Source organism: Aedes albopictus, chromosome 2 (assembly GCF_035046485.1).
Source record: "Aedes albopictus strain Foshan chromosome 2, AalbF5, whole genome shotgun sequence".
Lineage (NCBI taxonomy): Eukaryota > Metazoa > Arthropoda > Insecta > Diptera > Culicidae > Aedes > Aedes albopictus.
The window spans coordinates 86,004,146-86,019,530 of record NC_085137.1 but is presented as its reverse complement, the minus strand read 5'-3'; the positions used below and the strand labels follow the sequence as shown (position 1 = coordinate 86,019,530).

The 15,385-nt window shown below is 38.4% G+C and overlaps 1 protein-coding gene across 3 annotated transcripts in view; it reads right to left on the bottom strand.

Moving 5' to 3' along the window:
- The window catches only part of LOC109427916 (tubulin monoglutamylase TTLL4), a 176,775-nt gene that overhangs the window by 125,901 nt on the left and 35,489 nt on the right, over window positions 1–15,385 (bottom strand). Inside the window, exon 1 of one of the 3 annotated variants that reach the window (XM_029872693.2) lies at window positions 12,015–12,417. The exons of the other annotated variants lie outside the window; for them this stretch is intronic. Coding sequence (XP_029728553.2) covers window positions 12,015–12,053 — 39 coding nt within the window. The 5' untranslated portion in view covers window positions 12,054–12,417. Of the gene's footprint in view, window positions 1–12,014; window positions 12,418–15,385 lie in introns of those variants that run through there. 3 annotated transcript variants of the gene reach the window in all.

Here is a 15,385-nt window from a genome sequence, read left to right as displayed (position 1 = left end):
AGGCGTTCCAGGAGGCTCAGGAGCAATCAAAGGGTTTTCAAGGGATTACAGGGTCGTTCCATGAGTGTTCTTGGGGGTTGAGTGGGTCCCAGAGTTTCAGGTTCTTTAAAAGGCGTACTTTTCTTCTGTCGTTTTCGCTTCTTATCAAATCTTTTCAGCCATTTTTGCATCTAGTCATCTTTAAACCGATTTTAGTCCACTAGAGCTCTCTTCAAATGTGCGATTCTTTGTCATTTAAATGAACTGTCACTAGCTCGGACTAGCTGGGCACAAAACACAAAAAACCCGGAAAAAATCCGCCAGTGTGAAAAAATATCGGATGTCGGGTCAAAGTCGGGTCAATTTTTATCAAATGTTGGACCACTGTTGGACCCACATCGGGTAGCTGTCGTGTCTATGTTGGGTTTGGTGGCCAAAATAAAAACAGGTGAATGATAGGTTGATGTCGGGTTATACGTCATCAATTACGAACAAAGCTTGAAACGTTCAACAATTAGCGAGAATCGTCCAACATTAGGATGAGCTAGCTTAAGGAAGCGTTCAACATTTGGGTAACAGACTTCCCATACAAATGTTCTATTTTCTCTTAGAAAAGGGAGTTTAAGGGAATTTAAATTCAATGGGAAGCATACGGAATGAGTGGATCTAGACGTTCACTCGATATTTTTAGACTAATGTGGAATTATACACGGAAAAATAAACGAAAACAAAAATGCCAGTACTAACCGTTCAACAATTGGCGAATTACCCTAAATAATAAAAAAAATACTAGCTATAGGTCTCACTTGCCCCCGATTCTCACTTGCCCCGGGGCAGGGTCGTGCAATTTCGAAAGGAAAACATGACGTACGACGACTGTAGCAAATCGTTTCCCATGCGAACGGACTGCTGTGATGCTTCATCTCTCACCCAGCAACACACTCGTTCGTTGCTGCTACAGAAACAAGTGTGTATGAAACATGGGATGATACACTTGGATTTTCGTTTCATTTATGAGTCATTGAAATACTTCAACATGCTAAAAACACTATTTAAACCACATTTTTAAATAGTGGTGCACGCCAATAGAATGATAATTATGTTTTATGAAAGGGGATAACAAATTCGACCACTAAAATCCAATTAACCGGCGCCCTTAACCATTGAGAGACTAGTGCGCACCAGTGAGACACTAATGCTCTGACGGGTGAAGCACAAGCAATGCGACCGGGTGGAAGACTACCGAGTGCTACGATGAGTGGAAAAGTTTTTTTTAACGACCGAGTCATTAGAAAAATGTATGAAACACTTGAAGTGACTCATTCAAATGTTGCATGAAAGTGTATCATTGAAACGAAATTGTACGCCCCTGCCCCGGGGTACCTTAATCTCAACATCAATAATAAAGTTCAGTAGTTACTCTGACCGCTACCATGGCAAAACAATTATACACCTCGTCTCTATTTATTTTAAAAGTCACAACGTGGGGACGGTTCCTGGCCAAACACAGAGGTTTGATTTATAGGGTTTAAAACCCCTTTCAGATGCCTTTTATGATGTTGAAATCTGCAGAAACTACTTGAAAACCCATGGAGTTCCCTAAAACGTCCCTGAGACCTCCTGAAATTTACTTGGGTCTCCATGAGATCCCCTGAAACGCCAGTGAGTCTTTGGCGCGTCCCTGTAATCCCCTGTAGCTCCCTCAAACGCCTCTAAAATCTCCTGAACCTCACTTGCATTCTGCCGAAAATCCTCATCCTCATGAGACTCTTCCTAAAATACCCCTGAGATCCCTTGAAACCCCCATGAGACGCCCCTTAGACACACTGACTCCCTAAAACGCCTCTGAAAGCTCCCTAAATCCCCCCGAGGCCATGTCAAATTCTCTCTGCGACCCTCCTCTATTGCCCTTCTAATTTCCGCTCTACTGTATTTTTTTCCTTCTCGTTTTCGAACTCAGGGCATGATTCTAATCCAAAAATGATCATCAGCTTACCGAGTTCAAAAATGCTGTAAACTAAACTAGTGTAATAAGCTCAAAAAGAGGTTTTAGGAATAGCCTACGAATTTCCTTGTGAGAAATTTCCAAGAAAAATCTTGGTTGAATCTCGCGGAGAACTCCGAGAAAAGCTATTGAAAAAATAACGGAAAAAAATCCGAGAAAAATAGTTTTATCGTAGAAAAATTTTAGGCAGCACTCATAAGTGGAAATATAAGAAGAGTTCCGAAAAGAACTCTGGAAATCTTTGATATAAACTTCCGGAGGAATGACGAAAGAGATCTAACGATGAACTTCAAAATAAACCTGGGAAGTTCTTCGGAAGAAAATCCTGGAAGAAGTTCAACAGAAGTAGCACAAAAATCCCGGGAAAACTATAGGGAAGATTTCCTGAAACCCCGAGGAAAACCACAGAAATCTTAGCAAAAACTCTTTTATAAATCCTAGGAACTACTCTCAGAAACCCGGAAGAAACACGAAAAAATCCCGAAAACAACTCTGAGAGCACATCTCGAAAAATTTCAATCTTGGGAGAAACTCCAGAAAATTTTCGAAAGAACCTCCAACAAATATGTTCCACAAGTAGTATTTACTTTATCACTTTATTCATACAACCCATTGTCATTATTGTCGTATAGGGTCACTATTGGTGAGCTTGTTCCATACTTTCATTTAAGTGCAACATAAGTATTTGTAACTAAAAACATTGTTTTTGCACTTATTCAATAAATATTGAAAGGTTTGTCATTTTTGGCCTAATTCTTGAATCAATTTTTATAGAACAATATGTACATATTTATATTTTTATCCCTATTAGCATGTTCTGATCAATTACGAAACAGCAAACTAAGAATTGTATGGTCATCTAAGGTATTTTGTCCTAAAATTCCCCCTTTTTTGCAACCAGCCAAACATATTTTATATTGCATTTCTTGCTACAAAACATTACTTGGTTCTCTCTGGAATTCCTTGTGACTTTTAGGATTTTCAGAATCCCTGTCAATGTCAGGCTTCCCAGATTTTTCCATGCAGTATACACCACCCTGAGTACATCGCGTAAGGGTGTAATCATAAGCTGTTTTACTGTAAACCGTTAGTAAAAATCTGCTTACTTCATTCAAGGATGACATGTTGTGTGCTTCTTCTTCTTCTTACGTAAGGTTTTAGGTATTTGAAAATTTTCCAAAGCGTGATAAGTCTTCTTTCCTTTCATGCACAATAATCCTTCACTATGTTCACACTAAGCGGAAACAGGAATGGATGTCAATACGGTGCATATCATACGCACGCCCATGAAAACGACAATGAACCCAACCGAACTGTTCGATAGAGAAACATGTGCCACCAACAAGCGAGCTTTGAGTTCAATGCAACGCTTATTGTTGCAATATTACGTTGTCCTTTGATACTAACACGTGTAGATGTGAAGGTTATGTACGGGTTCTCATTAAGTCCCCATAATCTTCAGCTGTCAGATAGACTTTCAGATTAACGATGTGAAAATCGGGCGCCTCACCCTTCTGATTGCAATGGTTCAATGATTGAAGTTGCGTTCTTGAACACCTCGGAAGGTTTTTGTTTAACTGGTAATAATTTGAAACTTGATCGAAGCCGTTCAATGAACTCCAATTGCAGTCGATTTAGTTTGTTGAACTACTCAAAACTAGTACACTGAAATTTTAATTAGAGAAAATGACAAACAGATGTTCTGAATCAAATGAACTCTAATTGGGTCATAAGTTCAGTTTCAGGAATTCCCATTTATCCAACGATTCCATTGAGAAACATTTTCCAGACTGCCATGAAGAAACAGCTCGGAAAGCAAATTGTCTACCAGCTTTTCCAGCAGTGAACGAACAAAAGCCTGTCATTTATTGCATTTAATGGATTTTAATCCAACACGTTGCAATGAGCAGCTGAAATAGCCGGATGAAAATAGGCACCGCATTCCAAAATTAAACGGTCTTCGTAATCCTGCCTGAAGACGAATGGATGGTTGTCTAGACAGCGAGGAAAACAAAGCGCTACAACCTCCACTTTCAAGGAACTGACATCGGGAATAGCTGCCGCTGTCTGATTGAATGTTAAAAAGTTGCACGTTGGCACCCGCCCGAACCTTCCAACTGTTGTGGTAGTGGCCGCCTCAAGAGCCATGTTCATGCAATTGAACTGCAAAAGCTTGACTTGTCTGGTTCGTTAACCTAGTTTTTCATGCCGGCTTAAAGCTCGCCGAGGTAAAGTAGTTTTCCTCTGCTGTGAAAAACGCCATCGGAACTACCGCAATCGAGGTCGTACCATCAGGAACGTCTCACCTGTCAACAATTCTGGCAAGGCCTTTCGGGTGTTACTTGTTTTAGGTTACAGGTGATTTATTTTTGAAAGTGCACTATTTTTGGAAGCCAACCCACAGCGGAAATGCTACTTGAAAGTGGAGAAGAAGTCAGAACATGAATAAATGCATTGTAAAACGGCATTCCATAGCCAAAGAATGGGAAGCTATGTTTTACTGCATGAATTGCGGATCCTTCAATCAAGGTGGAATATGGAACACTTAGGTGTGCACGAAATATAAAAAAAATGTGTCGAGAAGTGTGCTGAACTTTAGCAAACGGTCATGAGTTCGTTGGCTTCTTGAATGTAGAATGCATATGCTGTTCAATTATATCTTTATCTCCACGATAGCTGTCAAAAACATTTTTTGAAACGGTTGACTCAGTAACACAAAATTAAAAGAAAAGTCTTCGATGTTGCATATACCTAACTTGAAGTCATGATCGGCCGAATAAAAAATGCCTAATTCTAGATTGTCAGGTTTTGGCAACTATCTAAAAAACCTTTGAACTGTTAACATATTCATGAGATACGTTTAGTTTTGTAGCAGATACCTATGTAAAGCAATTAGACAGACTGGTCAAGATAGTGGCATATGTACTATTACTACTATTAGTCAGTTTACTAATGGAATCATCACATTATGTAATCTTGTCATCGCAGAAGCAAATTCGATTTTAAAACCATCAGCTCAGCCTTCTCTCCCCCAAAACACCGCACCCAAACTTCCGACGACTTATATCCATCAACTAGCACCTCATTAACATCACTGTCACCTTAAGTTTGCCTTGCTTGCCGCGCCTTCCAACTGTCTTGAAATAATCCACACCAAACGCCTTCTTCCTATCCTTCACATTGCATTGAAACATAAACAAAACGGTACGATCTGGATCAAGGATAATGTCGCAGCCTTTTACCTTCCAGCGGAAAATTCAAATGGCAAACCCGAACCTACGACTACGCCCGGCTACCCGATAGGTACGTGAAAGAACGCTCCCGCTTGGAGTTCACTATCGTTGTGTTTACGGGTGGACTGGCATCAAATTTTAGGACGTGAATGAATGTCGTAGCAGCCCGTCCCCCAAAATATATTGTACATATATGTCCTACCTATGTGATGGAAATCGAATAGGGAGATAGGGTGAGGATTATTACAAGTAGCAAATATGTTTTGAAGCTATGTTATATGAGATATTAAAAGAACCATTCTAAGAAAAGGGACCGTCCATTTATTGCGTAAAGCAATTTTCACGTTTTGTCAATCCTTACTTCAATTCTACTTAGATAGTGTTTTGAGATTGTTTGATAAACCATAAAGAATCGTGCACAAATTGGAGATCTGGACTCCAGAATTTCTATTATTAGGCCTAATGCCTTTCGCAGAACTGGATCGTATGCCAATCAGTCATAAACACCAAGCAAAATCAATTGAAATACCTCAAAATTAGGACTACATAATGTCAGATTTGGTTAAAGATGCTACAGAATAAACATACCTGGAAGAAAGAAAAGAAAAATAAATTAGTTTGGTTGAAAAGCTTATGTCAAAGTAAGGTTTGAGCAGACAACTTTGCTGAATTTGTTAATATTCTTGAAATTTCTTAGAAGTGACAAAAAAACTGATTGTAAGGGAGCTTCAATAAAAATTCTCATATATCTAAAAAAATCAGCAGATAAAACAACATATTGTTCGGCATATATTGACATATCGAACAACTTCTCTAAAGACACCAACACGGTATTTTCGCTTGGGGGTTGCGGGATAAAGTGGACACTTTAACCCTAAAAGGGATACCTTCATGGCCTCAGTTTCGTCACCTCGCTGAGTGTGTTCCATCAAAGACGAGCTCTGAAAGGCGCCTGGGGTCCAATGGACCCCAGGTATCCCTTTTATGGTTAAGGACAAACGCCTTGAAATCCCGCTTCAACAGTGCATCAGAATTTCAGACGCACAAATCACAAGAAGCAAGCTTCAAACAACAGTGCATTTTATTATTCTGTTCTTGCTCACCTGTAATAAGTCTCAAATAAGAAGCTCAGATGCGCTGGTTTTGTTTACGAAGAGATTTGTGCTTTCGAAATCGTGAGTAGGTGCCAAAGTCGGCCATTGTGGCGGCCATTTTGGGATTCTAACAAGTCTGTCCTTAAGCATTTTGATCATTTCCAGTGTAAATGTTGAGCAATATGGAAGGTGGTAATATGCTCTAGAATTGCTTTGAACCTATCAAAAGTTAGAAATGTTTTCTCGAAGGCAAGTGAAAGTATCATCAATTAATTTAACAGCATATGTCCCAATATACAATCGACTTCTACTAGAGACCTACCATAGTGGAACTCTAAACTGGATCGCCTTAGTTTTTTTTTGTCGTTAAATGTTCAATAAAGCGTTACAAACAGGAGATTAGGCTCAGTACAGGAAAGCCTTGTCTGAATACAACAACAAAATTCGTAAGTCATAAAAGAAAATCTTGGATGCTGACATGTGAAAACATAAACTGTACTCCTGTAGTCGCAAGCAAAAGATCATGCAAATGAATTGGGAAATTTGAAACGTGACGATGGCGCATTTACCAAAACTCGTCGTGAAACTTTGAATTTAATGTTTGATTGCTTTGACATTCATGCACACAACAGAAACACGTGTTTGATGAACAAATTGAGATTTAAATTGTGAAAAGAAATCTACCGAGCTCCGGTGGGAATCGAACCAACGACTCCCTATTAGATAGACGGGCGCTTCTTTTCTTCAAGTTACGGCGCTACTTGACCGTCTCTGTCCCCAGAAGGCACAGAACTGAACTCGATTCCACTAATGAACATGGTTTGTTCCTTTTCGGTGTTGAGTGGGGATTCCAATGATACTATATCTCTGGAAGGTGAAGGATGTCGTAATGTAAACTCTACGGAGTAAAATAGTACAAATTTAACTGATGAAATCTTAATGGAAATCAGAGTGAGAAATGCAATTAGATCGTTTTAGCCTTTTAAATCTGCAGGAGTTGATGGAGTAGTTCTAGTAATGATTCAAAACAGAGAAACGGTGTTGGTTTCATCACTTATGGAGATGTTTTAGGCTAGTTTGAGTAGTATACATTATTATCTTTAAACCAAAAAAAAAACGAGATGAGGTCCGACAGCATATAGGTTAAATAGACCTTCTACAGCTTTGTTGAAGACTTTCGAAAATTGCAAAAAAAAAATACTGAAAAAGAAATAGCTCTATCCGCCTTTTTATTAGATATAGAAGGAGCATTCGATTATGCCTCCTATTCATAGATGCGCGCCATTGAGAATGAAAACTTTGACTAACGTATCGCACATTGGATTTATACTGTGCTTGCATAAAGAGAAATCGCTTGTGAGCTGGGAAGTTCTTCTGTAACAGTAAGGGCAATAAAGGATTACCCTCTCTGGAGTCCTTTCGCCACTATTGTGGTCCTTAGTTGTAGACGATCTTCCAAAACAGCTTGAAGAGAAAAGGTTTCAAAGTTGTGAGCTTTGCTAACGATATAGTCGTCATAGTGAGAGAAAAGTATGACGTAACTGTTTCGGAGTGAAGGCAAAGCAGCATAAACTATAAACATTCATGGTGTATCAAGAAGGGCCTTAGCATCAACCCGTCAAAAGTCTTAATTGTTCCTTTCACCAGGACAAGGAAGATCAACCTAAGAGCTTTTCGGCTTGGAAGGATACAAATTCATCCTAGTGATCTGGTTAAATACTTAGGTTTGATTGTGGATGCCAAACTGAATTGGAATGCTTAAAGTGAGTCCTTGATCAGTAAGGCAACAAGTGCGTTTTGGTTATGCTCCAAAACTATTGACAAGAAGTGGGGTTAGAAACCAAATATGATAATGTGGATTTCTACTGCTATAATCCTACCAAAAGTAACGTTTGTCTGGTGGCCAAAAACATAAGGGGCTCAATCAAAGCTTACGAAAATTTAACGTCTTGCGATTCTTAATCTGCTACATTTGCATGAGCACGTGCACTTAGAAGCAGAAAATTAATTGTTGAGACTTAAAAGAGTTGAAAAGTTTATGCCAGGTAATCTTGTTGGTCACCTGAGAATCTAAAACAGGCCAGTAATGAAAATGATTATAGACTGATTGAAACCTGTGGAGAACCATGATGTTCCCTACAAGTTGCGTGGAACAACTCGCACAGTTTGGGAAATCGGAGGCCCCACTGTTTGTCGAAGTTCAATCAAATTCTATACCGATGACTTATAAACTGGAGCAGGAATCTACGGCCCACTATACAGGGGGTGGCCAAAATGTTTGGGATAGGCAACTTTTTTTTCTCTCACAAAAATATTCAACATGCTGTAACTTTTCATAGAGTGCATCAAACATTCTCAAATGTTGACTGTTTGTCAACCTATTATAACTGCATCATTGGTAAAAAAATTGGGCTAGATTGGTTAATTTTTCGTGAAACTAGAACCGTTCTCGAAAAACACTATTTTTTGACAATACATTTTTGAACGGTCATATCTCCGAAACCAGCAAACCGAATCGAATGAAATTTTGAACATTTATCAACAATATATTGATACTTGATGCGCCATTATAAAATGTAATATTTTCTCACAACGAATAAGGTAATACCGGTTTGACATTTTCACCCATATAGAGGCAAATAAGTCAAATTTACAATACCACACAAAAATTACTAAATGTGTTCTTTTTTTCAATCCTAATAGGTTCTAATATATTTAATTAGAGATATCTGGAGAAGAGAAATAGAAAATCTTTAGATATCAAAACTAAAATTTAATGACATTGATGTAAAAAAAAAACATTTTTTAGAGAAAGATCCAAAAGTGTCAATTCATGATATCTTTTTTAAATGCTTAAAAAGTATCTATGTTTTAACAACTTGTAAAGCACTAATATATTGTTGATAAACTTACATAATGTCATTCAATTCGGTTCACTGGTTTCTGAAATATGACAGTTCAAAAATAAGCTGTCTGAAAAATAGTGTTTTACGAAAACTTTGCGAAAGATTAACCAATCGAGCTCAAATTTGTACCAATGATGCACATATAATAGGTTGACAAGCAGTCAAAATTTGAGAATTTTTGATGCCATCTATGCAAAGTTACAGCATGCTGAATATTTTTGTGAGAGAAAAAAAGTTGCACTTCTTAAACATTTTGGCCACCCCCAATCAATCATTCCAAGCACAGAAACCAAAGGAAATTCAAAAAAAAAAAAAAATAAAAGAAATCCAAACTTTTTATATATTTTCAGTTATTTGACCATTTTAAAAATACGACATTTTTAAAACTTGATCGTGATGTTTAAAAATGCTCATAAACAATATATTTTGGCCGATTCAACTACAGAAAACTAATAAATCCTCGAAAAGGGGCCGTCCATATACCACGTGGACAACTTGGAGGGGGGAGGGGTATGAGAAAAGTCCACGCTTGTCCACGGAGAGAGGGGTGGGGGTCTGTCCAATGTCCACGTGGACAACATTGATATAAAAATTAAGAAACAAAGATACACTAACGAAACAAATAATAATAATATTTTCGAAGCAATTTCCGAAGCATCTCCCGAAGCAACTTTTGGAAAAAATCCTGAGAAATTATTTAAAAAAAAGTCGAGTTACAAGATGAAATTCCAGGAGAAACTCCTGACAGATTTTCCTGGGAAACTTCAGGAAGATTTGCCAGAAAAAAAAGAAGACCTCCCGGGAAAATTTCTTTCTGAATTCCCGGAGCTTCTGGAAGAATCCTCATAGGAATTTCTGGAAAACTCCCAGATAAAGTTCTCTTTTAAAAAATTCCGGAAACATTCGAAAGATTTCTTGAAGAAACTTCCACAAGAGTTCCCGCAGGAATTTTCGAAGAAACTTTTGAAGATTTTGCGGAGGGTCTTCCAGAAAAATCCGTGCAAAAAATTTTTAGGAGAATTAACGATGGTACTTTCGAAAAACTTCCGGGAGAAACTCCTGACAGAATGCCCTGGGAAATTTCAGGAAGATTTGCTAGAAAAAAAAAGACCTCCCGGAAAAGTTTCTCTCTGAATTCCCGGAACAATAAAAAGAATCTTCGGAGGAGCTTCTGGAAGAATCCTCATAGGAATTTCTAGAAAACTCCCAGATAAACTATCTGCAGAATTCCTTGATCAATTGTTGAAAAAAAAAACACGGTGAAATTTTGGAAAACTGGATTACTTTTCGCATAAATTCCTGAATGTAGAAATACCGCAGCTTTTCTTGAAAGAGATTTCCGGAAGAATTCCCAATGAATTGATTGATTGATTTAACTTTATTATAGAGACTTTCAGCCCTTGGCTGGTTCGTCTCTCTTCCTAATGGAGTTTTGCAAGGATTCCAATGTAACTCCTAGAGTAAATCCTGGTCGAAGTCTTAGAGGAATTTTCAGTGAAACTCCTAGAGACATTTTCGGAAGAATACCTAGTGAACCCAATAGTACCTCGTAAAGGAATTCCCGGTGAAACTCTTAGAGAAATTCCCTAATTCTCAGAGGAACTTATGGGAAAGTACCCGAAGCAACTCCAGGAAGAACTTCTGAACTAATTGCCCGTAGAACCCCCAGCGGAATGCTAAGAGGAAATCCTAGTGGGGTTTCCAGAGGAATCACTAGTGGAATTTCTAGAGGAATTCCCGAAGGATCTCCTTGAGGAATTCACATTGGACTTCTGAAGGACTTTCCAGTGGCACTCCTAGACGAATTTGCCGTGGTATTTCTTGAGGAATTTTAGGTGAGGAATCCCCTAAAAAAATTGACTATGAACACAGTAAAACATCTGAAAGAATCTCCGGTGGAATTCCTGTAGGATTCAACTACAGAAAACCAAATTTGGCCAAAGTTTACGCTCCATACAAATTTTCAAATTTTTGTATAGACACAAGTCTACGAGGGGGGAGGGGGGTTCTGAGATGGCCAAAGTTTGGTCTACGTGGTTTATGAACAGCTCCAAAAGTGACAACAAAATGAGGAATAATACAGATATGCAAGTACAGCGGCAATAATCGAACACTTAACATTTCTGCATACATTTGGCAAAATTAGTTTTCCCAAACTTCAATTTACCTAACTTATGTACCAACACTGGCCTAGTAATTGGACACCTCTCGAGCAGGTATCACTTAAAACATATTTGCCGGATTCAAAATGGTATCTGTCGTAATCTGTAACACGGAACGTGAAACCTCGGAACATCTGGTATATTATACAAGCGCAGGCAAAATGTTCTAAATAGTGGTTGCTTGAAACCCAGTGAGGTCTGGTCTGCAAAACCTGGGGTCTTGGAGTTTATAAAGTCCGATGCACCTGACTGACTTTTCATGATCATTTCTTTCAAACACTCCATTCGAAATGACGCTTTTTTCTTAGATCCGTTCAGCGACTAAGAATAAATCCGATCCATTCAGTAATTTCGAAAAATATTATTATCTAAGACAAATGAAAAATATTAAAAATCACTACTTTACGCAATTTTACAGCCATTACAAGTTAAGTTGTCTATAGAATAGTTGTTGTAGAACAGAAAGATTTGTGGTTATGGAATCGCCATTGCTTTCGATCAATTTATCATTTTCACTAAATTGCGTTCAGACAAATGATTCGGAGCTCTGCCTCCAACTACTTCTACTTAAGTTTTTTTTTTATAATTGGTTACAAACATCTCTATTTAACAACCTATAACCGATTTTCGCTTACATAGGTGCAAACACAGGACAGATTTGCGTGACAAGCCATCGTTCACTGTTGTTGCTTCTGGATCCTCCACCTCCGGAATAAAGTTGGCCACACACACACACTCTATCAAACTCAAGCGATTTTCAACTTTCTTGACTAGAGTCAAATTACCGCCTTTAGTTTGTGGCACTTTTCGACAAGCACTTCAGCAGGTAGCATATAAATTTCACAAAGTTTCTTCGTCGGTACACTTTTCCCCTTAGTCATAAATCACGTCTCCCACCGCGAAATTAATTTAATGTGATCAGTCGCTTCGTCTGTTTAGCAGCACTTGAGGAATTCTACCAGCAATCCTAGAACGAATTTATAACACTTTAAATACAGGACACTTTGAAAAAGGGAAGGACTAACGTAGCACAACGCACTGCTACACAATTTTCAGCAAAAAAAAAACGGTTGCACTTCTGCACACCACCGATCGAACTAAACAACCACCCGACTGATCCGGTTTTCGTGGGGGAGGAAAAACGCGGCGGTCCGCTTCAGCAACAGTCAAGATCTCGTGCGTCGTCGTCGTCTTCGTCGTCGTCGTGTGTGGGGAAAATAATGAGCTCCTCTCCACTCGCGAGTCGCCACCTGACTGAGCGGTGCCGCGCGAAGCATTCAAATTTTTGTTTAAACCATCGTAAATTTTGTGTTTTCCCGCTTCTGGTTTTCCACTTCACAGCCTGTTAGGGAAAAATTCGCTTCTTGGTTTCTTCACTACGTTAGGGACTGGGCGATCCGATCCGCTGCTGATGTGGCGGAAAATGCAAAACGAACGCCAGAAGGGGAAGTTTTGGCTCCCGGAAGAGCACGGTGTGTCTTTTCTGAATAGAATTTATGGCAGTTTGGATTTCTTTTGAGAAAGCTCTAGAAATTAATGAGGGTTTCGATTTTTTTTTATTTTTAGAAAAAAAACATGATCTATTTTAATCGAAAACAAAAACCAAATTTAAAAATTTATATTTTTGCAGTTCGCAAAAGAATAAACCTTTAACATCACACATCTGATGTACATATTCTAACTCAAGAATGTTTGGCCAGTATGACTCAAGTCAAACTCACAGTGCAACGTTGCAACGGACTAGGAAAAGTACAGGTCCCATAGGCTGGTCCTGTTGTGGAGGGTGTATGTTTGTGAGGTGCGTGAATGTATGGTTCTTTTCTGTTTTCAAATTGGGGGGTGTTGTTCTTGATAGATCGGGGCACTATGTTTACGATGAGTTGGCTCGTATGTAGTGCAGTCGAAAATATGTTGTGTAGGGATTTTCCGCAGTGGTAACGGGGCGTCAGGAAGCAACGGTGTTGTTGATTGTATTGATCTTTTGAACTCGGTCGGCACTTGAACCCAACCTATTTGTTTATGAAAATGATGTGTCATGTGACAAATGTAATGTATGTAAGTACACAATGGGTTGCTTGGGAGGGGCCCAAAACAATGTCTTTGATTCTCCTACTCAGCTCGACGAACTGAGCAAATGTGTGTGTGTGTGTGTGTGTGTGTGTGTGTGTGTGTGTGTGTGTGTGTGTGTGTGTGTGTGTGTGTGTGTGTGTGTGTGTGTGTGTGTGTGCGTTACAAAAAAAAGTCACGCACGTTTCTCAGCCGTCTGTCAACCGATTTGAGTTCTCTTGGAAGCAAATGAAAGCTACTACATCCTAGTAGAACGCTATTGATTTTTTTTTCGATTAGACGTTTGGTTACCGAGATGTCTCTCGAAGAGTACTTATGAGTCATACTTCTGCTTTTTAAGATTTTTGACCAAGTGTATCATAATAAATATTTCGGCCGTTTGTCAATCGATTTGGGTTCTCTTGGCACCAAATGAAAGCTACAGCATCCTAGTAGATCGCCCAGAAATTTTATTTCGATTGGACATTTGGTTACAGAGATATCTTTCGAAGAAGACTAAGGATATATACAACTAAACCTTTTGAGATTTTTGACCAAGTGTATTATAATAAATAGGGTATCGGGATGCTTCGTTGGCTTAGTCCCCTCATTCGGCCTATCTTAACATTAACCAAAAACTCAAACAAACACCCATAACTGGAGATCAGAAAAACTATACGCCAAACAACTTTAACATTTCGTTTCAATTTTAGCATTTTGGAGCATTGAAATTGAATAAAAATGTCACTTTGTTTAGCTTTTGTAGACGCCATGATTCTTCAACTTAGTGGGTAGTCTATACACATGATCATATATGGCCTGATTCTGGAACATTTCGAATTGACTTTTTGATAACTGAACATTTTATGCGACGGTCAAAGACGCTAATTTTGATATTGTATATTTGTTTTCAACGAAAAATAACTATTTTACAAATTAAATGTGGGCCGAATATTGAGGACATTTTTTTCACTATGTACCCAAATCTTGGCCCATCAGTAAAGTGACGTCAACAACACCGAAAAAGTGACGTCAACCACATTGCTTGCGAATGAACCAGAAAGAACGAACGGGAAGAAAGATTTTGTGTGCGGTATCTGTAAAAATATAACACAATGATAAGGTTGCATTGTTTTCGTTACTACATTAAGAGAGAACTTTAGTTTAAATGATTTATTTATAGTTATGTGAAAATTTGGCTCCGAAAATGTGATTTGAAAGCAAGATTGTTGAACAAACAGTGATAATACTTCAGCAGAAATATTTAAAAAATAGAATAAGTGGTTCTAGCGTTTGGAAAGCAATAGGCCAACGTTGTATCCACTAGTAGGCCAATTTTTGTACCGTAGACCAACGTTGCATACCATCGCAACGAATCTGTTCAACGTAATTAAATAAGTTCTTGAATATTTTCGCAAGTTTACTTCCAATTGCAGAAACATGCACTGCCTAGAGTGTGTGATAAAGTGAACACATCATTTATACTGCTATTAATTCAAGAGTTATGGTCAAAATTGCCAAGGCGGCTGGCATATTAGGCCAAGGAACGGTACACATACCCTATCTTAGCCGTCTGTCAACCGATTTCGGTTCTCCTGGCACCAAATGAAAGCTACAACATTCTAGTAGAACCCTATACAATTTCATTAGGATTGGACATTTGGTTACTTTTTGAGAGATTTTTGACCACGGGTACAATAATAAATATCTCAGCCGTCTGTCAACCGATTTGGGTACTCTAAGCACCAAATGAAAGTTACAATATCCTTGTAAAAGACCCTGAAATTTTATTTCGATTCGACATTTGATTACTGAGATATCTTACGAAGTGTATTTCAATAAATTCTTTTTTATTATTATATTCACTTGTTATCTTGCATGAGTTTTTGTCCAGTCTATGGGAAATTTTTTTTTTCAATAAATAATGCTGACCTCATACAAAGTGTATACTAGCAGGTTA